Genomic DNA, 23,846 nt, shown 5'->3' on the forward strand with positions numbered 1-23,846 from the left:
ATACAAAACTATCACGTTCATATTTTCCATCAACTTTTGTATATGTCACACACAGAAGAAACTAGAAAAATTTGTCACAAGTCCAAACCTCATTTTAGGACATGGCTTAACCTCCAGTTTGAGACATAATTAAGCTCCAGTTTTCAATGAGACTAAGCTCCCTTTTGTGAGGCCTGGCCTGTCCTCGTGAACAAGGCATTTGACTTGTAACCTGAGTTCGAATCCACGTCACACCAAACATGCTTATTCTTTAAGTAGGGGAGTGAAAATGCGACAGTCAATCCCATTATTCGTTGGTAAAAAGATTAGCTTAAGAGTTGGCGATAGGTGGTGATGACTAGCTGCCTTTCCTCTAGTCTTACACTGCTATATTGAGGACAACTAATGCAGATAGCCCTCGAGTAGGTTGGAGCGAAATTCAAAACAAAATAAAAGCAAACCCTTTCGTGAAATGTATAGCCTCTACTATGGCACAGAGCCAAGCCCCATTTTGCAGCATGCAAAATCTTTCTCAGACAGGTTACCATAGAGCAAATTGTCCAATCTTAGGGTGTTCATAACAGGGAGAAGGAGAGACGCACGTCATTTTTTCACTAGAGGACTTTACAGTTTCTTGAAGAAACGTAATCTGGTTCTCCCAGCTGCAATCCATTCACTAACTTTAATAATTCACAAGTATGATAATTAGTTACCGGGCCTAATGTAGTTAAACATATCGCAGGTACCCGTAAGGAACTGGATTCACTAAAATACGTAGTTTGTTTACAGAAATTGCTATCGTTTTATCTAGAAACTCGATGTTTCTTTTTTGTGATTCTCGTTCGAGTGCAGGCAGATTATCAACATACATAGCTGATTGCAACACTTCAACAATTTTCATCACATTATGTTCAAGGTGATAACTCCCTTTACATGATCACTAAATAAGATAACATTTTACTTAACGACTCAATTCACGAAAATTATTACCGGTAACAAAACTAATCACTGAAAACACTTCGAATTTGCGCTTCTTAATTAGGTACTTTTTTTTTTATAAAAATTATAAATACAGACGACAAAAGCATCAACCTTTTCACAGACATCCTCTAGAGCATACAAAGCAATAGCGAATGTAGTGCCACTTTCTTGGGGAAGCCAAGGGGCTCTCAATATGTTTTGTAAAGATCGGGTAGGCTTCCGTTTTATATTGTAGGTCAGTCTGTTGAAGCTAGAAACGCCACTTAGCTTTGGCTTCATTGCGATCTTGAAGAGGCTAAGTCTAGAATTTCATATGCTCCAGAGAAAGATTATCAAGTAACGTAAGTAAATTATCTCTATTTTGGTGGTGATGACGGCACTTGTTATTCATCGTCTGCACTATGTATCCCAGCAAAAATCTGTGGATGGCCTTGCACGTAGAAAACAAGTGTCTGTACTTGAACACCACCTATGAAAACATGAGTAAAGTCCGTAGCCTTGCTCATGCATTTGCCTGATGCAACTCAACTGTACAGTTCCTTGTTTGTTTGTCGTTTTTCAACAAGGAGACAACCTGATAGGCTTAAAAATCATTCCTAAAAATCATAGAAACTTTCATATCTATTGCAGAGCAACGGGAACTCTTTCGTACCTCAGTTTGAAAGATTCACCTGCACCGTATGACAAGGCTGCCTTCTTTAATTCCCTTCCTGTGAATGTCAATGAATTAAGACAATTTGACAAGTCTTACCCCTAATGCAAACATTTCCTAAATTCCAGGTAAGGACAGTATGTTTAAACAGTCTTTTACATTTACAGTTACAGAAATTATAAATATTAGTCTATTGACAAGTAATTTTTTTTATGTATTACGACTTGAATATGCTTAAATGTTTTATCGAAAGTTTAACTGTCTGTACTTTTCCAGTGAAATGAGTGTCTAGCTATAACCCCCTTGCGTTGAAGTTCTTTTGAGCCTTTTTGCCCGAGACAGCAAAGGACAATAAAGAACACATTACAATACTGCTGCCGATCATTCTCTTTGTGCTCCAGACAGTGAAAATATAAAGATACAGGATTGTCTCTCTTACAGCTCTCTGCCATTGTGGTGAAATCTGCGACAGTGTATAATAATCTACAACTAACAAAGGGACCTACTACATTTACCCCTGAGCCAAGGAAAATGGACTCTACATATGTGTATAAACATCATATTCATATTATTTGTATGTTAGATACCTGTTTATCATTGATGAGGATTTTTTCTAACGAGACCATTTTGTTACATATTTTCATTAGCTAGATGTTTTACACAGTTTAGGACTATTCATGATAAAGTTGTACATTTCAATTTGGTACTCGTTTTCTCTTGGTTAGATGTTTATCAAAGATTTTTTTACGCTTCAGTGAAAGAAAGGCCTAGTTTTGTCAATATATTAATATGATACTTCATCTGGGAAACGTTAATGGCACTGTTAAAAATAAAACAGTCAAAATATATCTTCTCGATTGTTCGAACCACATGTTACTTGTATTAACAGACTAACCTCTTATATTAATAGTTTCATTTTCATTGGAAACCCGATGCAAAACTGTTGCTCGATACATTGTTTTCGTGTTTAACCAATAAAATTATTTCAATATGACGAGTTTTTCACCATTACTTTACATTTTACTTAATAAATCCACATGTAATTTAGTCTTAAATTTATTTCGATCTTAAACAACATCTAATTAAAATACAGAAAATTCAGTATTAATAGCTTCATCAAATTTGAAAAAACAAGAGTATGGTATATACCACAGTTTCGATACATCTATCATTTTAGAGAATTTTTTTATATATATCTCTATATATTTTTAGTAGAAAACGGCACCCATTATAAATGTTTCACAAGCCTGAAAATGCGTTTGTGTTAATTTTCATGCTTTTGTCTCATCCGTAATTATATCTACAATATTCAAAATTAACAAGCAACAGCTTACATGTTCAAAGCTGTTTCCAAAAGCACCACTAGAGAACATAGCATCCAATTCATATATTTTCTTTTTAGATCTGAGAGACCGAACTAAACCTTTTAAACAAACATTCTCCTTTTACTCATTGTAAATATTATTAATTATGATATTTTTGTAATTCAGTATTCTCACTTTTAGCAATACCTTTCTAATAACAAATTACATTATTTTATTAAATAACTAAGTATACGCAAACTCCGAACGAAACCGTAAAGTCTCAAAAGAAAATTAAAAAAATAAACACTTTAAGAATCGTTTATAGATGGTTGCCAACTTTAAAAAGTTGGAAGTGTTTACCGAACAAAATCAGATATAAAATATATTTTTTATTATGACTGTGTGACTGAACCACCCATGAAAGTCATCAGGAACAGTATTTGGATTTATAGCAGTGTTATTAGAGCTATTCACCAGATGGATAGCAGTTGGTCAGCAGCAGCACAGACCTGTTCTTGCAGTTTAATTCTCTCTCTATCTGCGTTTTTATTACAAATACATAACATTACAACTAATATACAATGAACAACTAGTACGTAGAAACCTGTATATTTTAGCAGGTGAAAAAAAAACGCGTATAATGAATAAACCACATCAGACCAGAAGCATCAATTAAACTACAGTTACAAGGAAAGAAGCGACTATGTAAGTCTGCATATTGTGGTAGAATAAAACTAAACTACATAAAATTCACGAATGTTCCTCCAGGAAAGGAAGACAACTCGTCCACAGCCTCGGCTAATGTTGAAACATTTTTAACAAATGATTCAAGGTTTAGGATGTAAAATCTCAATTCCAGTTGGTAGCCATTTATACTCGGCTTATTATTTAGACTAACATTTAACTGTAGTTTCTATTAGTGTCCATTCTGGAATAATTCTTCTCGGCATCTTTTATATAGCTTGGGCACAGAATAAATTCCTGAACATAGATCCGTGGTTATTTTGAAACCGGTAACCTAAATTGTTTCCGTGAAAAAAACCATAAATTTAACAAAATCCTCGAATTAACTAAAACTACTTTCAAACCACACGCCCACACAAGTTTATTTCACAAGTTTCTAACATTTTTCCTTTTTGGCTATTCTTATCATACGCTTGATGACCTTGGTGTTATTTCCCCAAAGTAATACGAGATTCGTTTTCAGCCCGGTCTCTCTTTTATCGCCCATTATTAAAACACGATTCTTCTTATCTTTCATAGAGTCCAACATCTCTCCACAACAGTCCGTCATGTTAGGGTGCACGAATGTTGGGGCAACCAACTCCTCTTTTGTCATCAAATCTTCGTTAAAAGTCAGAATCCGAGATCTCCCACACTTCATCTTATTCTGTTGTATCCTTCGAATTCTGGTCTTGATCACTAAAGGTAAGATAACAAAGCCACGTTTCAGAAATTACCCTGAATATTGACCTACTATTAAGTACTTAGAAATGTTTACAACGCGCCCTAAATACGACAGCAATTTATATTCAAACAGCGAGAACCCCTTTCATGCATGATGACAGCTTGTTCCTACTCATTATTTTAATAGTAATATTCCACATTTTTAATGTTCTCATGTACGCGCAATATGAAGTGCTATGTTATTGCTAATAATCCTAATTTTTAGGCATTCCCTAAACATGAAAATCATACGTTTCTTGTTCAATACCACGGATTTAAATTTTGTCACTGAGAAACCACTCCACTCGTTGAAATTTTTCGTTAGAAACTATTTATCCAAATTTTCACAACGTTCCATCCTCGAATTGTTGTTGTCAATGTATAAGTTGGTAGCTGTGATGATCCAACTATTAACAAGTGCGAGACAAGTTAATAACTTACAAACGCACCTTCCATAAAGTACTCTTTCCCACCCTAATAGGCCCGGCATGGCCTAGCGCGTAAGGCGTGCGACTCGTAATCCGAGGGTCGCGGGTTCGCGCCCGCGTCGCGCTAAACATGCTCGCCCTCCCAGCCGTGGGGGTGTATAATGTGACGGTCAATCCCACTATTCGTTGGTAAAAGAGTAGCCCAAAAGTTGGCGGTGGGTGGTGATGACTAGCTGCCTTCCCTCTAGTCTTACACTGCTAAATTAGGGACGGCTAGCACAGATAGCCCTCGAGTAGCTTTGTGCGAAATTCCAAAAAAACAAACCCACCCTAATAAATGTAAAACTCTTTCTATAATACTGTTAACTACACTTTTTTTCCACTTCCACCTCCAAGGTTGACTAATCGAGAACCTAATTTTTCGTATCAAATTTATCACACAAGTGAGAGCTCGCAAGATGCGTTACTTTCAGAGAAAAACGATAGCACGTGTTTTAAGGAAAACCAAAACGTGTCTCAACAATCCAGTACTAAAGAAAGCAGAAGAACAAGTTATGAAACTGGAATTTTAATAGTCGGTCATTCGTTAGGTGAAACCAGTCGATACCTAGAATTTTGATTGTATGCAAAACTACCTAGGACAAAACATTTAACACAATAATTCTCGCCAGACAGGCGCTCGTGTTTCGGTTCTTTTTGAGTCGTTCAATCTGGTGGTAAACACCTGTAATTATGTACAACTTCTTGAATGTCGTTATAAAAAATTGATTTGTACTTTCAGAATATTGTAGATGGCTTTCCAAGTCTCTAACATATTCGCCTACGCGAAATATGAAATGTTGCCACTGATAAATCTAATTTAGAGGAACTCGCGTAAGCGGGGAATAATAATTTTTTGTTCTTGAACATCACTATTCTTACGTCATCACGGAGTATCTCCTCGGTTGCTTGAAAGTTAACATTCCCAACCAATTTATCCAAGTTTCCTCCAGGGCCTCCGTCTTCAAGCTATTGATTTCAATGTAATCTAACGGTTGGCGGTGTGTGGTGATGACTAGCTGCCTTCCTTCTCATCTGTCACTTCAAAATTAGAAGCTGCGAGCACAGATAGTCCTCGAGTAGCTTTGTGTGAAATTCAAACAAAAACATTACAGGTCCTCCACAAAAATTGTTTTTACTCATAAACTAGTCCACTTAATTTTTTTGCTCCATAAAACTTGCATATTTCATTAGTTTGGTACTTCAACTACCAAATCCAACTTGTCAGCCTCAACCGTTCAACTTGTGCCAAATGTATTCTACTTTCACTGAAAAGTAACATTACCCCTTGGTGTAACTTGCATTTAATGACAACGTTATTAAACCTATCTGAAACTGTAAATACATTTCGATTACTGGCCAGATGGTGGGCAGCAGACACGAGCGCCCTACAAACCATCATCCACTCCAAGTGGTCGGTTGTCACTCTTATAACACAACTACAATTAAAAGTGATAAGAATGTTTCGAACGCTACTTTCCAGTTAAAAAGTCCAGGACTCTCCGTGCACCCTCTTACTAAATAACAATATCTCAAGCCTCACATACTTACAGGATTAAAAAGTAAAGCTGTTGGAGTCTTCTGAAAATTTTACCGCCAGTATCAAAATTTTATGAGCTACAACATTAGACGAATATCACAAAATTGGGGATAAAAGACACGAGATTTTTGTTAAAGTGCTTTGGCTCAACTATACGTTTCCTAATACGTCAGAAGTATTTATCAAATTGAAGTCGAGGTCTTAGTTACTTCAGTTCTTGCATACGCTTATACTTGCTCTGTATTCAAGGAATACAACAATGTAAGTTCAGTTCACTGTTGTCCTCGGTTCACGACAATAGTAGACCAATGATATGAGAACTATGTCGATATTATTATTTTAATTCTTCTCCGTTTGTTTTGTGAATTTCTCACAAAGCTAATCGAGGGCTATCTATGCTAGCCGTCCCTAATTTAGCAGTGTAAGACTAGAGGGAAGGCAGCTAGTCACCACCACCCACCGTCAACTCTTGGGCTACTCTTTTACCAACGAATAGTGGGATTGACCGTCACATTATAACGCCCCCATGGCTGAAAGGGCGAGCATGTTTGGTGTGACAGGGATTCGAACCCGCGACCCTCAGATTACGAATCGCACGGCTTAACCCACCTGGTCATGCCGGGCCGGTGATTCTCTTCCACAATTAATTCACCACTTGTTTTACAGATAGAATGGACATGCAAGAGATGTATTAATCAAAACTTTAGTTTTTACTTGGTTTCAAAATATAGAAACACAAATCCTGAGAACAACATTACGTAGAAATACCTCTGATATCATAAGTACTTACCGAAGTCTGCTGCACAAAACTTGCTTAGCAGGTTTTCTAGGGTCAGAGGTTGCTTGCATCCAGCGCACCAAACTGGGACAAACATTAAATAAAACAATAATAAAGACATGCGTTTATTAAGATACTCACAACTCCAATATCATAAACTGACATTAAGAATACTTTTTAAAATTATAAATCAAATATTACTCAACCGTTACTCATTACCAAACTTCCTGTGTTACTGTAAACGTTTATCAAGTTTTACGCCACCTGCAAATAAAATATTTTTTTTAAAGTTACGTAGACGTTCAAGGTAATAAATATTTTTTACTTTTCCGAACTTTGCTTCTTTACTGAACTTAAATAATTTGTTAGACCTGGTTAATAACAATAGTATTGTACCTAGAACCAGGGATTTTCAACCAGTATTATATGAAGACTTTGGAAACGATACTGCAGGTTTGTTTGTTTTTTAAATAATAGTAATAACAATTGCATTTAATAATTTTTCTTTCTTTACTGTATAAAAAATACCGTAAGAGTGTTTTGTTAATTATCGCGTCAACACTGAGTGGCAATTCTCCGATTTAAAATAGGTTTTACCGAAGGAATCTGAAACTGGTTTGTACGCAATAATTTGGTTTAGTTAAGAAGCATACAAGAAGAATAGATTAAAAATCGCCGATTTTGAAGAGTTCTTTTTACACTTATCAAAATTTCTTTATTTCAATTTTTCTGAACCAATGAAAATATCCTGAAATAACATTTACTTATCTCTACAATGTTTTGCTAGCAAATTCATGTAATGATGTCACGGGAAACCAAATGTTAAAATACGTTAAAAATTTGCCTCAGCTTAAGTGTGTGTGTGTGTGTGTGTGTGTGTGTGTGTGTGTGAAGAAACTTTGTAGTGAGCAGCGCCACCTACCAGGAGCACTTCGCTTTGCGTCTGCTGTCTCCTTCCTTCCTCTTCTTTTGTGTGCCGGTCGTTTTGTCCTTTTCTTTTTTCGAAAACGTCGCACTAGGATCTTACTTCTAGTTAACATAGTTCTGGAAAGAGCTTTGGGATTCGAGCAGTCAAATTTTTTCATGGTCCTTCTGATTTTTCGAATAGCTTTATTTGCCTTCTCCCATGGTATAATCAGAGTCGGAAGCAAATTGCCCTTATTTTTAAGCCCCATTGCAAGAACTCGCCCTCTAGTGTCAAGTTTTTCAATCAGTTCACCACAGCATCTGGACATGTTAGGATGTTTGAAGACAGGAGCTTTCAAATCAATTTTTGATACTGTTCCTTCTTTCATTTTGAAGATTTTCGTTTTTCTAAACCCCAACTCTTCGTTTCGTAATTTTTGAACACTTGTTTTAAAAACTAAACCGGAAAACCAATTTTAGTAAAACACGTATATATAACTTAAAATTAATAAAGCTTACACTTTGTTAGAAACGCCTGTAAGATACCAAGGAAACTCAAACTACAAGTTTCTTAACAAAATAACGTTGGTTAAAAGATTATTAATTTCCAAGGCATGATTTAATACAAGTTTATCACACAGGAAATTACGGATATTAAGTTACCATAATAAAGTATATAAAATTTGGTACACAAGGAAAAAAACATTATATTTTAAGGATGAAACATTTGTCGCACAAATTAGAGATGGAACTAGACGTAGAAATAACACGAAAGGTTACCTTAACTTTATTCCATCTGTTTCTTATGAGAGAGAAATATATTTGAGCCTAATCTTACATCTGCGTCCGTACACTGAAGGATACTATTACGGTTTGATACACAAAAAATAAATTAGCAATCGAAATGGTTTGGTTTGTTTTGAATTCGAACCTGCGACCCTCGGATTATGAGTCGAGTGCCTTATCCACGTGACCATGCCGATCGAAAGGGAAAATAACTTTTAGCAAAGTGTTTAAGGAAACAGAAAACACCTTTATTGCCAGCAGATGGCGGTATATTGGGTGTGCACTCGAGTTTTTAGCATGAAAAAATAACAACAACAATGTTCGGAGAGTTATTTTTTTTTAATTAAAAAGGCACATTCTTACGTGCATGTTCATTTTCTAAATTTCAGAAATTAATATTTAACATTTTTGCTACTAAACCTTGAAGAAAACAAAGATAAATGAAGAATTTCTAAACTAGGCAGTAAAATAATATACGTTTAAATCTCTGTAAAGAAAATTATTTGAAATCGGTTGCAATAACTGTTGAATCAAAAGCAAATCAATCCCTTATAGTTTCATTTCCTAAACTGAATTGATGGATATTTTATCCATTATTATTCTTAATGTTTACACGCAACGATTAAACAATCCTTACATAAAACAGATACTATCTACTAGCTACAATAGCAATGACCCACATCATTTTTTATCATTTCAAAATAAAATTTATAAACTTAACCAGGCAGCCAGTGTTGTTTTCTCAAGTTGGTTGTAAATTAAATATTTCCTTGAAAAGTGACACTTTGTAAAATACAGCAATCTGTATTTAATTTGTTACACACAGCCAAGATAGAAGAATAAAATATACACGTTTATAGCTAAGACAAGAAATGTAATTTCTTGATGACGAGAAACCCACTCAAAATAAAAATGCATCTCAGAACGGCTTGTATGGGTATTAACAATTTTACCAATAAAGCAGAGAACAACGATTGACCTTCCTAGGTCATCTTCAGAAAGGTCGAAACGTTGTTCTCCGCTTTATTAATAAAAGTGGAAATTTATTTTGCAATGAGTCTGATCGGTATAATCTAATAACACGACTTTGTAATCAGTATTATAGAAACTGTATCTGATACAATCTTTTTCTGGGTAACGAATTAACTTGCATCACAAGATAGTGGGAATCTTTTGTGGAGAAACAAAGAAGCAAATATTACAGTACGACTGGAGCAGTAGCTGGAAGGTCCACGGTAAAAGTAGTAATGGTGTTCAATTTCCCCCTCCCCAAATCAGTTTCCGCAATATTACTCAAGTATTACACTGCAGAATATTTATAGCAATTTAGGTACACCATAAAATCTACAGATGTAAATTGCCCTTAATTCCCACCAGTTAATCAAGCAAATAATTATTCATTATGTAATTTGAAAGGGCAATATCCAGCGTCATTTTTTCAACCTGTCGTCGTTTCACGGGAGGAAAAAAACCTCTGTCACATGATCCCCTAAAATTCAAGGAGACTGAAGGACAATGAATGTGTAAGACATCCTTTTCAGTTAATCCACTCTTCTTTAAGAAATATGTCGACCTGTCGGAATGAAGAGAAAACAGTGGAGAACAAGGAGGCACCATCCGTTAGACCAAAGTCATGACCCAATGCTAAAACATAACGCAAAGAGATGTAGTTTGTAACTTCCAAAGTTTGTGTCATTAATAGGTATATTCCATGAGGCATTAACGTTAAAAGATGTTTACTCCTACCAACACCATCTTTTCATCACCATCATGCGATTCATATTCCAGATTGTCTTCAATTGAAGAATTACCTGTTAACTGTCAAACTCAAGGTGACCTAAAAGTTATTTTGCTTGTTTGTTTTTTCCAAAGAATACTGTCGCACATAGCGTTTGTTCATTCGTTGTGTTCTTGTCACCAACTCATTTGAACTGCTGTACTCTGGGATGTTAAGAGTCCAATCTCTGTACAACGATACATCGCCCAGTTGTGGCTGAAAACACAAAGTTCAGTTTCGGAAGTCAGTAAACTATGAATGTAGCTGGTCTGAAACGACAAAGTTGCCATCTGTTTGTGTTACAGATAACTGTCCGTTTTGTCCAGATGTCCAATCTTTAGTGTCATTGATTCAGAAGGAGATCCACAATATGATTAATGAACTTCTAGATGAAAAACAAGTACATTCTTCTTTAACTCATTATGTACTTTCACTTACAAATGTTACGCTTTGTAAAGACAGTCAATAAGCAGTCATTATTATTTTTCAATCACATGACTGGTTATCAAAAATGTAAAACAATGGATCGAGGTTAGTAAGGGGTATTACGTTACGAGTATGATTCTTTTTAGATTTTTTACCCAACCGGTTTTAACCAATTTGAGCCAAGAGTTGGTTGTAATTGACTCTGGTCCTTCTGGCACTCTAGATCGCTAGTAGTGATGCAGGGTTTTGATTTGTTTCGTTTTCCTAATGTAATAAGAGTACTCCCGGCTCCAACATTTGAGAAGATCGAATAAGACTAATAAAAGGGTGTGACGGCTAACAAGTCGTTTAATGAGAAAGAGAAAGGTTCGGTTAATTTTGAGGATATTTCTTTTAAATTTAAAATGTATTCTGGGAAGTAAACATTATTAAAATGAGAATAAATAAGACCTATTTTAATTTTATTTCAAAAACCTACAAAAATCATCTAGAAGTTCTGAAATTAAATAACAAATCCCCAAAATCTATCAGACATGAGGGTGTGGGGTGGAGGTCTTTATCTTATAGTTAATTTCAGAAATTTAAAATTTTTAATCGTTTCATTCATTATAGAACGTTCAGTTTTTGACCTGCGTTTTCTTGCAACAATAAAGCCTCGTAAATAACGTTGTCATACTGTAAATCTGAGGATTCAATGTTCGCGACCCGTTACCGCAAAGATGCGCTCCGAACTTTAGGGCAGCGGATGCGCCACAAGATTGACAGTCAAATCCCACTTTTCGATTAGATACGAAATACAAGAGTTGACGGCGAGTATTGTTTACACGCTACTTTCCCTATAATCTTTCTGCTCCAAATAAAGATTTTCTATACCCGAACACAGATATGACAGATCAAAGGGAAAGTGGCTAGTCAACATCACTCGCCACCAACTCGTAGTCTACTCTCTACTAAAAATAATGGGATTTATTGTGCATTATAAAAACCCCAAGGCTGAAAGAGCGAGATGATTCGACGATGGTTTTCAATCACGCGACCGGTAGGATGACAGTAGATTTTTTGGTAGCTACATTTTTAGTCGCCATCAATACAAAACGTGGAACACATGTATGCTCAATTGAGTTTTATTACTCATCGAAATTTCTACCAGAACACCCTCAAACTGAAATATTTTAGTCAGAATTAGACTAAATTAATCTTAGAGCCATTGGGCGTGGTCACATACATGAATCGAAATATGAAATTAAATATTAAATCGGTCAGGAGTTGCCAGCTAAAAGTTTGTACTTAGGAAAATAAGATAAAAACCGTTTTACGAGTCGCTATGCCGCGGCTAAACTTCACGTTAGCGTCTTCCAATAAATAGATGAGATGTGCGTCTATACAAGTTTAAACTGTCTGATAAGGATCTGTTCTACACCGGCAGGCTTATGTTATATAGTGACACATAAAAGCATGTGAAGAAGAATTTATAACAACAAAACAAAAGTACGAAATAGTGGGCAAGAGCTTAATTCTCCGAAAGGGGCCTAAAGGCCCCTTGTTTTAACTAAGTGTGTTGTCGGTCAGTCAGTCAGTAAATGCTGAAGTGACGTCGCATAACATGTATTGTCGTGGGACGTTGTAAAATGTGCGCATTCTGTTAATTACAAGAATTATGCACTCTATTGGTCATAACGGCGAGACACACTAAAAGCAAGAAGTATTTTATTTTTTCTTTTATTTACTCGTAAAATAGAACACTTTCGAGGGCCCTGCGCAAGTATATCAAATGGGCACGTTCGGGATGAGTAGTGGAATAATATGGGTATGAACAAAAGTGAAGTGGAATGAGTAGTAGTGACCGAAGGAGGTAGATTATAAAAGTAAGGATTGGGCTGTCCAAAAGTTCACTAGTACTGTAATACAAAAGAAAACAAACAAAAGATGGAAAAATGTTAATAATTAAAAAGCAAGAGAATAAAATCTGTATACTTACAAATTTGTCTCCAGTCGAAATATACTTACCAAAATCTGCTCGACAAAAATTATCAATCATGTTTTCATACGTATCTGGCTGGTTACAAGCAATACAGGGTACCGGTTCTAGATGAACAAACAAAAACATATTACATCAACTTACTTAATGCCTTCAGTACGGTTCTATTCAATACCTAACTAGTTAATACAGAAAAAAAGTTATACAGTTAAATAAAAAGTTACAAATGCCCTCAGCAGGTTAAGTGTGCGACTGTTTTCAATTTTGTTTTCCCTTATATCTTTCCTTTTATATTTTTTACATAGAATCATCGCACGTGTTCTTTAACTATCAGAAATGTAATGTATCCGTTATAAACCATAAAATAAAGATTGGAACTTTGAAAGTTACCACGTCCTGTTCCTAGTTTATCACTAGCTCATTTAACTTCTACTGAAAGGAGTTCACTCATTCACTCTTCCTGTAATAATTGCGTAATGATGAAAATCTACTTAATAAACTAAATACACTAGAATCACAATAATATTCACGTCTGATTTCATTCACATAATGACGGCCGGAAGTAATATACACTAAAATCGGTAGAATCAACCATTATCAACATTTTCGGATCAAAGCAAAATACTTAATATATTTTGTAGCTAACTTAATATACAAAAACTTGAAATGATTGGAACACATCGATTTAGCATGTGGAAACCATTTATCTATGACGACACTTTTAGTCGTAATCCTAGAGGTGTGCCAGCATTCGAAAAAAAGTCAATTCGCTCTTCTACCACATATACAAAAGTCAAAGGTTTGCTAATAAACTGAACACACCGAACTAAAAAATTCGACGTTCTGAATTTTAACCTAAAGTTGTGGCTATTAGGCCCTGTCTTTCAACTTGAACTTAAAGGGCAGTGTGGGTACTTTAAAACTTGGGTAATCGTCAGGTTTTAAATGACCCGAATTGAATCTCAATTACTAATCTTAGAATTTAAAGAAAGTGTGACAACAATGCAGTTTTGAGAATGGGTATCTGATCAGTGAAATGAAATTGTTTTCAGTATAGTATAACGCAACTCTACAGATCTGAAGAGATGAAACTTATGCTAATTTTATACATACATACACAGAAACACACTCACACACAGATACATACATATAGCATTTAATTATGTATTGTGCACCTAAAATATTAATATTTAGAACCACTTGTCGATTTTACCCAAACAGAACCTGGATTCTCGGGCGTTTTTTTTTGTTGTTGTTGTTGTTTTTTTTAACAGCAATTTCAGATTTTCTACTCGTAGCGACCTCTATTGGGTGTTGGATATACAATATATTTAGCGTTAGCGTTTTTATTTAGTTTATTCAGAAATTTAATTATTTAATGATTTAGTTTTCATAATAGTAATGTTAAAAATTAATTATTTTTAAGTCGATGGTTATGACATTTCGTTACGTAACTCTGTTAGAGCCGCACGTTATGTATGTAGTTCAATTGTAATTTGACGTCACATTACTCGAACCTTCTGTATTTTTCTCCTTGACTTCAAGTGAATATTGTTACATCAACGTCTAGTAGTTTGTAGAAATAAATGCTCTATTCCTTAATTGGGTGGTGTATACAGACCAAGTGAACGAAAGTCGGAAATAGTTAAGTCAGTGAGAGTAAAGGTATACTATGTGATTGTTAGTTTAGTCGCAAAGGAGGTATTTTAAAGCAAGTTTAACACAGCTAAAGAGAATAATTTGTTTTTTCAAACGGTGTTCTAAACTAACTGTACACGCCTGTGAGGGAGTTAACAAAAATGAGAATAGAAACTTTATCGCTACTCTGTTTCTTACTATACAATCCGCCTTAACTGGATTCTAAAATAATTTTAATTAGTCTGTAATAACTTTTGACAAGAAATATCGAATCATTTAATTTTAAATACAACTGTGATGCCCTACAGTGAAAGATTTTGTACATACGTTTGAGTTGTTTTGAACATTATTTTAAAGCAAGTTAATTGTGTGTCATCCGTTTTTTGTTCATTTACAACAAGTCACAAGCACCTACTTTAAAACAATCAATCCCTACATACATTAAAAAAAACACCCGACACTTGGATTAGTTTTGTGCTTGTCAAAAGTAAAGACTAACATTGTGATATTTTGATGATTGTGTGTTTTTAAACTGCACATGATGGAACATACGTCATGAACACTTGTGGTTCTATTTATATGCAAAAACGGCTCGTTTGGGCTGAGAAAACACTTTTACATAGAAGAGCGAACAACGTTTCGACCTTCTATGTAAAAGTGTTTTCTCAGCCCAACCGAGCCGTTTTTGCATATAAATTTCTCAACAAGTGGGTTTCTCGTCATCACTGACTTGTGGTTCTATATTCCGTCTTCATTACGATTTTTTCGAAACATGTTGGTTTTACTCTGTCAACCAGCACACTATGCATGCCATGCCTTCACCCAAGATAATTTGGTTTGTTATTCATTTGGCGAAAATCTAGTAGAAGGTATCTTCGCTAGTCATCTCTAATTTAGCAGTATAAGAGAAAGCAAGAAAGGAAGCTAGTCAACCTCACTCACCGTCAACTCTTAGGATACTTTTTCTTTAACCAACGAATGCTGAATTAACACTACCGTCATCTCGGACAGTATTTGCTTGCTAGGACAAGATTTTCCAAATCACAAGGCTGTCTCTCTGGGTAATTTTAAATTATTACCTTGTCCGACGTTTACAATAACAAAAGGTTAAAATAAGTTTTTTTTAATGTCGCGCAAAACTACACGAGGGCTATTTGCGCTAGCCGTGTCTAATTTAGTAGTGTAAGACTAGAGTGAAGGCACCTAGTCAACACCACCCACCGCCAACTCTTGGGGTGCTTGTTTACCAACGAATAGTGGAGATTGACCATCACGTTATAAGCCCCCACGGCTGAAAGGGTGAGCATATTTGGTGCGATGGGAATTCGAACCTGCGACCCTCAGGTCACCTGGCCATGCCGGGTCGTAATACAAGAGTTACACTTAGTTTTACTAAAAAATGAGATAAAGACACGTACATGATTTTATATCTGGAATTAAACACGCAGTGGTGAAATAGCGTAATCAGCGTGTCAAACATTAAATTCACACCACAAACCTTACTCTTATTAAAAAACCAGATTATTTCATTTCATCCTGAGTCGCTATTTTTAAAGTTAAGTAAAGCAAGAAGCTAATTGAAGCTGATGTTTGTTGTTTATTAGGAAGCTATGAATTACAGAGACGCAAAGTCATGCGATAAAAGTTAACGAAACCGAAGCAGACAGTACCGTGACTAAAAGATTTCGACACCCACAAAGTACATACACACATAGCACATAGCCCGCTTTGTTCAACAACAAACGATATATTTAATATAATTAACGTTCTGGTTAATAATTTATGATGAAACGCAGTCTGTTTGTTTTATTTTCATTCGAGCGTGTGCATTTATCCAAAATCATACTTTAACGTCAATGATAAAATATATGAAGTTACAAATCTTTCTTCTTGTAATCAAAATACATTTTAAATGTTAATTATTACCAAAATACATGGCCCAGCTGAAATCACACGACTCGTATTTCATGCTCGGTGATTAAACTTAGTTTTTTAAAGAAGTGGAACTCCGTTTTGTTGTAATAGCATAACGCTACAGAATTTTATATATGTAAAAACGGCTGGTATGGGTTGAGAATTTTTTTTTTTTTTTTTATGTAGAGGAACGAACAACGTTTCCACTTTCTTCGGTCATCGTCAGGTTCACAAAGAAAGAAAGGTAACTGATCGATAGCTGACCACATGTTTGAAGGAGATTGTATAATTGAGTGTAGGAATGTAGAAGGCGTGCTTAGATGTTTCATGGCCCGGCATGGCCTAGCGCGTAAGGCATGCGACTCGTAATCCGAGGGTCGCGGGTTCGCGCCCGCGTCGCGCTAAACATGCTCGCCCTCCCAGCCGTGGGGGTGTATAATGTGACGGTCAATCCCACTATTCGTTGGTAAAAGAGTAGCCCAAGAGTTGGCGGTGGGTGGTGATGACTAGCTGCCTTCCCTCTAGTCTTACACTGCTAAATTAGGGACGGCTAGCACAGATAGCCCTCGAGTAGCTTTGTGCGAAATTCCCAAACAAACAAACAAACAAGATGTTTCATTATATTTATTAATATAGGTATAAAGGTATAAACAAACGCAAAAGTAAAGAAGCCTTACTTATACAACAATTCAAGCCCAAAATAAACCAATACAAAAGAACACATTTATACCTATATTAATAAATACAATGAAACATCTAAGCACGCCTTCTACATTCCTACACTCAATTATACAACCCCCTTCAAACATGTGGTCAGCTATCGTTAGTTACCTCTTTCTTATTGAACCTGACGATGACCGAAGAAGGTGAAAACGTTGTTCTATCCTGTACATAAAAAATTTTCTCAACCCATACCAGCCGTTTTTATACATGTATTTTTCTCTACAAGTGGGTTTTCTCATAATCACGGTTACAGAATTTTGTTTTCCTTTCAAACAGAAGATCAGGAAGACCGATAGTTTGGACCCACAAAAGGCAGAACGTCGTTCCAGAACGTTCTAACATGATTTAACCCCTTCTCTTTTTTTTTTAATAATAATAATAAACTTTACGTAAAACAAGTCGCTAGGCCTCACTAACTCCGATTGAATAGGACTCTTCGATTATCTTTATAATTTGCACAAGACCCTTTTTTAAACAGTAAGTGTACATGATCGTTGTTCTTCCAACAGAAGTGCTAGCACTGTATGGGTGAGCACTCTCTCCATCCTGTGGTATAAGCTTCCTGTTAATCAACGTAGTTCGGCTCGCATCAAATAACTTTCTAGTGCGATGGATTTCAAACACGGTCACTGTCCAAAGATACAGCCGAGGGGCAAGAAACGATCGAAAAGACGTAGCTAACTTGAGACGTACGTTGTGCGAGCTATAAACACACCCATCTTACCAATGGTCGCCGAGTAGAAATCTCTGGAAAGTGGAACTTTCTATACGCCAAACCAAACAGTCTGGAATGTCACTAACCTTACAACAACACGTGCAAGTCGTCTGTATAAATTACATTTTGATCAACTGTAAGAGCATGACATACGAAAATTGTAATGGTATTTTACATTTGACTACCCCTTCCCCCGCCTTCTTCCCAGTAATATTACGTGGCTATGAACTCACCCTCAAGTAACAGCAGTGCTTCGTTCGGCTCTAAAATATACTACGAACTATTTATGACTACAGGGTTACAAAACTTGAACGAAAATACCATCAATACTGATTAATCCCGCTAAGTGTAACAGAGATTCCCCATGCATGTCTTACAGTCTCACCGGCTAAAACTGGAATTTTTCAACCTGGATGACATCTTTTATACACATGAGCTATGCGATAGTTCAGAAACCTTGAATTTAAGGTACAAACTGTCCCCAATTATTCAATAACTGACCAGAAACCGACAGCTAAAGGCATTCTCTTCCATTTAGATTAAAATAATGGAGCTTAAATGTCACAGCTAAGAGCGTAAAGTTTATTAGCAGCATTACGTCTCGAACTCTGCACCCTCAGTTCGCAATTTGACGCTAGACCATAGTCGGCCCTCACACTCTCGTCAAAATTAGTCCTTATAGAACAGACCAGTGTTAAGATCGTACACCAGGAGAAAATACCAAGAAAAAGGAAACCATTGCAATTAAAACCAAAAACTGTGGGACTCCTGCAGGCTAAACAGTAATACATGAAGAATGCAATCAACAGTGACGGATTATCTCCCCCACCACAACGAAACAACCGCAACCAACATTGTTTGTAATTTTATTTCATCTACGAATTACCCCGAACTTTGGTTAAATACAAATTTTATAAAAAAATTCTTATTTTTGTATTAAAATTCCATGAACGTTTAATCAATGGCATAATTCAAGATTAGAATTATAGCTCTAGTTTAATTTTTCAATTAATTGAAGGAAAAAAATTTCGTTTTACAATATTTTTCACTTTTTTGGGGGTGGAGGTAGGGGATTACCAGGCAAAGATACGAATTCTCATAATTAAATAATAACTCGTTATACATGGTTATCTACAATTATGTTTCACATTTTAAAATTTAGTAATTTAATACATAAAAACTACCACTATGCAGTTTCCAGTATTTTACAGCCTTACTGAAACAGAAACTTGACATGCAAATAAGAAGAATTATAGCTGTTGGGATTTAAACCCACGATGTCCAGGTTTTTACAACCATTTAGTCCATCATGGTCGTAACGTTTAACTTTAGAACTGGTTAGAGGGCGGTTTTGATTGCAATAAGTTTTTTGTCTCCAACAATACTTATGTTTTATTTGTAAGTTAATACGCAATGTGTTTTAGACGAAGTAAATTTCTAACTTTATAAATTTCACGTTATTAGAGTAGCCTACTAAAATCAATTTACCTCATTATTTGAGGTACCTTATGACGTTACTATGCTAAAATCCGGGATCCGATCTCCGCAGTAGTGGAGAGAGTTCAAGCAGCCTACAGTGGGATAAGAAAACGACAGAAAACAATACAGTAATGTCTTGAACGTTTTCGCTCCAGAACGTTATTTCTGTTTTACAGTGGGCGTGTTACATGAACATATATTAATACAACATTTCTTTAGCGGAATTTATTCAATACCTGCCGAGGCACGCCATCGGACGTAGGGTATCTACCACTGCCATACCTGTCTGTCTGTCCCTGTGTGTGTGTGTGTGTGTGTGTGTGTGTGTGTGTGTGTGTGTGTTTTATCTATTACTAAAATGTGCACACAGTGTGTTGTAATTTTATTGTTTTGAAGATTGATTTATTATTATTCACATGGCTCGGCATGGCCATGTGGTTAAGACGTTCGACTCGTAATCCGAGGGCCAAGGGTTCAAATCCCTCTCGCACCAAACATGTTCGCCATTTCAGCCGTGGGAGTGTTATAATGTGACGGTCAGTTTGAAGAGAGTAGCCCAAGAGTTGGCGGTGGGTGGTGATGACTAAACAAATTAATATTCTCTTGTAGACTTTAAAAATCCAACAGGGTAGTTGAAATTTTCCGAAGAAACTCAAATAAAGTTTTTTTTTTTTTTGTTGTTGTTTTTTTAACCCAAATTTGCTATAAATTCAAAGAAACCAAGTCAAGATATAGAAGTTATCGTACAAAATACTTTACGTAATTTGTATTCAGTCAAATGCATCAGTTTTTGTAGATTTTTACTCAAGGTCTTTAAGTTAAAAAGTATATATATTTTATAACATTCTGTTCTTTCAAAACACACACGTGCACATACACCAAATTTTATTTCATTGTTCAAACCAATAAAAAAAAGTTGAAATGTTCAAAGACATGGTACAACGTGTTTGGACAAATATTATATATTTTTATTTTTATTTTTTGTTTCTTGATATGATGTTCATTTATCACATGTATTCGCCCTAGTTTCAATTACTTGTAGGCAGGGCACTTTCCGCACTTTGAGGGCATGTATATACGTGCTACGAGGTGCGACAATCAAATCGAACTATTCAGTTAAACAAAAGTAGCCCAGTGGGCGATAGACAACAAGAGAAACCAAACAAAGAGTAAAAGCAGTCTCTAATTCTGAAACCAACAAAATTCAATTCCTTGAAAATAATAGTGGGATTGATCGTTACCTACTAATGATCTCACGGCTGAATGAGCATGCGCGCTTGATCCCATGTTTCGATCCCACAATCAGTAGGTTTCTTGTCGAGCTCTTCAACCACAAGGCCATGGGTGTTGCCGACCGATTACCTTCCCTTTGATCAGCAGTTCAAAATTAGGGACGGCAATCAAGTACAAGTAGCTTTGCTATAAATAAATAAAAGGACCCATAAAACAACCTGTGTATTTTGTACTGATAGTTGGGGTAGTAAATTCATACAAAACGTTGAAAAGTGAAAATCAAACAACATACAACATTAAAGCAGATCTGAAGAAATACCGATCCATAAGTAGGGTCCATAATACAATAGAGAAAAAAGAGAAAAAAGTCGTGTCGGAACAAAATACCAGGAATTAAACTAGAGCTAAATAATGTGGGGTCAAACAACTTGAGTTCAATTCGAAGTGATTGCGTCGTTAAGCGCGAAGTCTACAAGTTAAAACTCGTATTTACTTTTAATAATTTAACACGCTATGATCGTTGCATCTAGTTGTGGAATAATTCCAACCATTATAAACTGGACTACCTGTAAATGAAAATTAAGAATCGCAAATACCAACAGAACTTTTGTATGAGAGTTTTTAATCTCACTGCTTCCAACCACACATCACGAAAACAATTCTTTAAATTATAATTCTAAACATATACAGAAAATATCAACTGATGTATACCCATCACAGCTTATAAATCTACTTACACGCGCACAGAAAGTATTGCTCGGTTTTCTATCAAATAAAAGACAAAATTAAATTATAATGGTTCCACGAACCAGTGTGTTAAATGACTTTCTGATAATAAAACGTCCATTTTTAACATTAATATTTTACAAAACACGGTTTCTGAGGCAGAATATTATTATAGATTATTTTATTAATACAGATCCAAAGATCATGAAAGATTTTTGGGTTTGTTTTCAATTTCGCACAAAGCCACTCGAGGGCTATCTGCGCTAGCCGTCCCCAATTTAGAAACACAAGACTGGAGGGAAGGCAGCTTGTTATTACCACCCACCACCAACTATTTGGCTACTCTTTTACCAACAAATAATGGGATTGACCGAAACATTATAACGCTCCCACGGCTGAAAGGGCGAGCATGTTTGGTGTGACGGGGATTCGAACCCGCAACCCTCAGATTACAAGTCTGACTGTCTTAACCCCCTGGCCATGCCGAGCCAATCACAAAGGGAAAAGAGAAATGTGCACAGCAGATCAAACTTTGCGGTCGCATCTTAAACTAATTCATAGTTTCTTCCAATGAAAAACAGAAAACAAACAATTCTGATGAAACTGTCTTTCCCGTAATAGCTTTAATAGGATAATAGTGATTTGAAGTTGATGAAAAGTTAAGCTGCCAGCAGTATAGTGTTAAGGCAGTGGTAGAATCCAAGCAAAATAAAATCTTCCCACCACCCCCGAGTACTCCTGCTTTTCAGAAAATACCAGACAATTTAATACATTAAAAATTTATTAGCGGCAAAAATAAGAAAAGATACAAATATATTTATTTATTTAAAAAAAGTGGTTATACCTCCAACAACACACGATGGGCCCCTGACGACGATAGGCTCTGAGCAACTGCCCCTTTTGTCCCCCACCACCGCTACATAAAACAGTCCTGGTTGCCAGCCAAACCTTGATATCAGGTCTTCTTGAACGTAGTTTTGAAAGCCGACATCCAAATGGAACATTTTTGGAATGTTCGAATTTCACAGTCTTTTACTGATAATGTGTAATCAGGGAGAAGAGAATAATCACGGCTATCGACCTGACTAGATCCTGAACACTTCTTATATCGGATGTGATTTAACCTGAAGAAATGTGATTTTCGATAGTTTATTCAATACAAGTGTCCCAGTGTTCCTCCCCAAGGTTCGCCAAATATCCCTGCTATTTACTTTTTCAAATGTTTAAGAAGCAGGACACTAAATTTACATAATTCTAAAACACTACTGTATATTTTTGTAATATCAATTCTGGAGGTGCTCCAACGTGTTTATCAGGTTTGTTGCTTATAGTGTTATCCAACCTTACAATAAAAAAAAAATAAATTCCTCAAAATTCAAAACGCAGGCAACGTTTAAAATTCTCGAAACACATTACTGGTATCCATTCATGGCCTAAAACAGGGGTCACCAAACTACGGCCCTCGCGGTCATTTTGTCCGGCCCACCAGCAGCTTGCCGCTTGGAAATAAAAAGTGACATTTCATCAAATGTCCGACTGTCATAACAAAATAAATCACACCGATGGTCGCTTTAAGCTGGCAAACACAAGACGTTATGATAAAAGAAACAAGGCTGTCACTCTCAATTTTAACCAATAGGAAAATTCTTCTTTCGTCCTTGCTGCCCGTTTATTCGTATCGAGGCACGTATCTATGAAAGCATTATGATTTCGAAAACAAGTACAGACTTAACCCTCATCCTATCGACTCGTCTTGTAAATTCAGCGGCCTAAGGTTACCGCTTCAACAAGCTTATTTCTCTTAGTAGTCGGGTTATGCGCTTTTCGTAACTCGTTCTTAGTTAAGTGTCGTGGCAAACGTACGATTCAATATATTTTGCTTGTTCGTTCTTTGACCAGTAAAATACTTTTCTCACAGCGTTCTGCGTTTTTCATTTTCAGATCCTGTTTTTTTTTTCACCCATCGTTATGGCTGCTTTTAAAAAAACAAAAGTGGACTCTGAGTGTCGTGCTTTCAATGAAGAATGGGGAGAAAAGTACTTCTTTGTGGAAACAAAAAGCCAGAAAGCTATTTGTGTGATATGCACCGAAAGTGTTGCCGTTTTGAAAGAGTACAATCTTTGGAGTCACTATGAAATAAAACATCTATCAACATATTTATAATTTTCAGGAAAGTTCTGTTCTGAAAAATTTGAATCCATGAAACGTGTGTTTGAATCTCAAAAGAATTTCTTCACGAGAAAGTTTGGTGAAAATGAATCCGTCACTCGTACAAGTTACAAAATAGTGCAAAGGATGGCAGAGCGAGGAAAACCTTTTACTGACGGCAACTTCATCAAAGAGTGTATAATGGAAGCAGCAAATGAGCTGTGTCCTGAAAAAGCCGATTTCTTTGAAA

At 35.9% G+C, this 23,846-nt stretch overlaps 1 protein-coding gene across 2 annotated transcripts in view; it reads right to left on the reverse strand.

Annotated features, from left to right (window-relative positions):
* Positions 1 to 2,655: 2,655 nt before the first annotated feature.
* Positions 2,656 to 23,846, reverse strand: part of LOC143257051 (secreted frizzled-related protein 5-like) — a 35,657-nt gene continuing 14,466 nt past the window's right edge. The window contains exons 2-5 of one of the 2 annotated variants that reach the window (XM_076515156.1): positions 13,050 to 13,127; positions 8,070 to 8,510; positions 7,160 to 7,231; positions 2,656 to 4,338 (exon numbers count right to left, since the gene is read on the reverse strand). In XM_076515156.1, coding sequence (XP_076371271.1) covers positions 4,037 to 4,338; positions 7,160 to 7,231; positions 8,070 to 8,510; positions 13,050 to 13,127 — 893 coding nt within the window. In that variant the 3' untranslated portion in view covers positions 2,656 to 4,036. The remainder of the gene's footprint in view (positions 4,339 to 7,159; positions 7,232 to 8,069; positions 8,511 to 13,049; positions 13,128 to 23,846) is intronic. The other variant, XM_076515157.1, reaches the window with a different exon arrangement.

This window comes from Tachypleus tridentatus, chromosome 7, assembly GCF_004210375.1.
Source record: "Tachypleus tridentatus isolate NWPU-2018 chromosome 7, ASM421037v1, whole genome shotgun sequence".
NCBI lineage: Eukaryota > Metazoa > Arthropoda > Merostomata > Xiphosura > Limulidae > Tachypleus > Tachypleus tridentatus.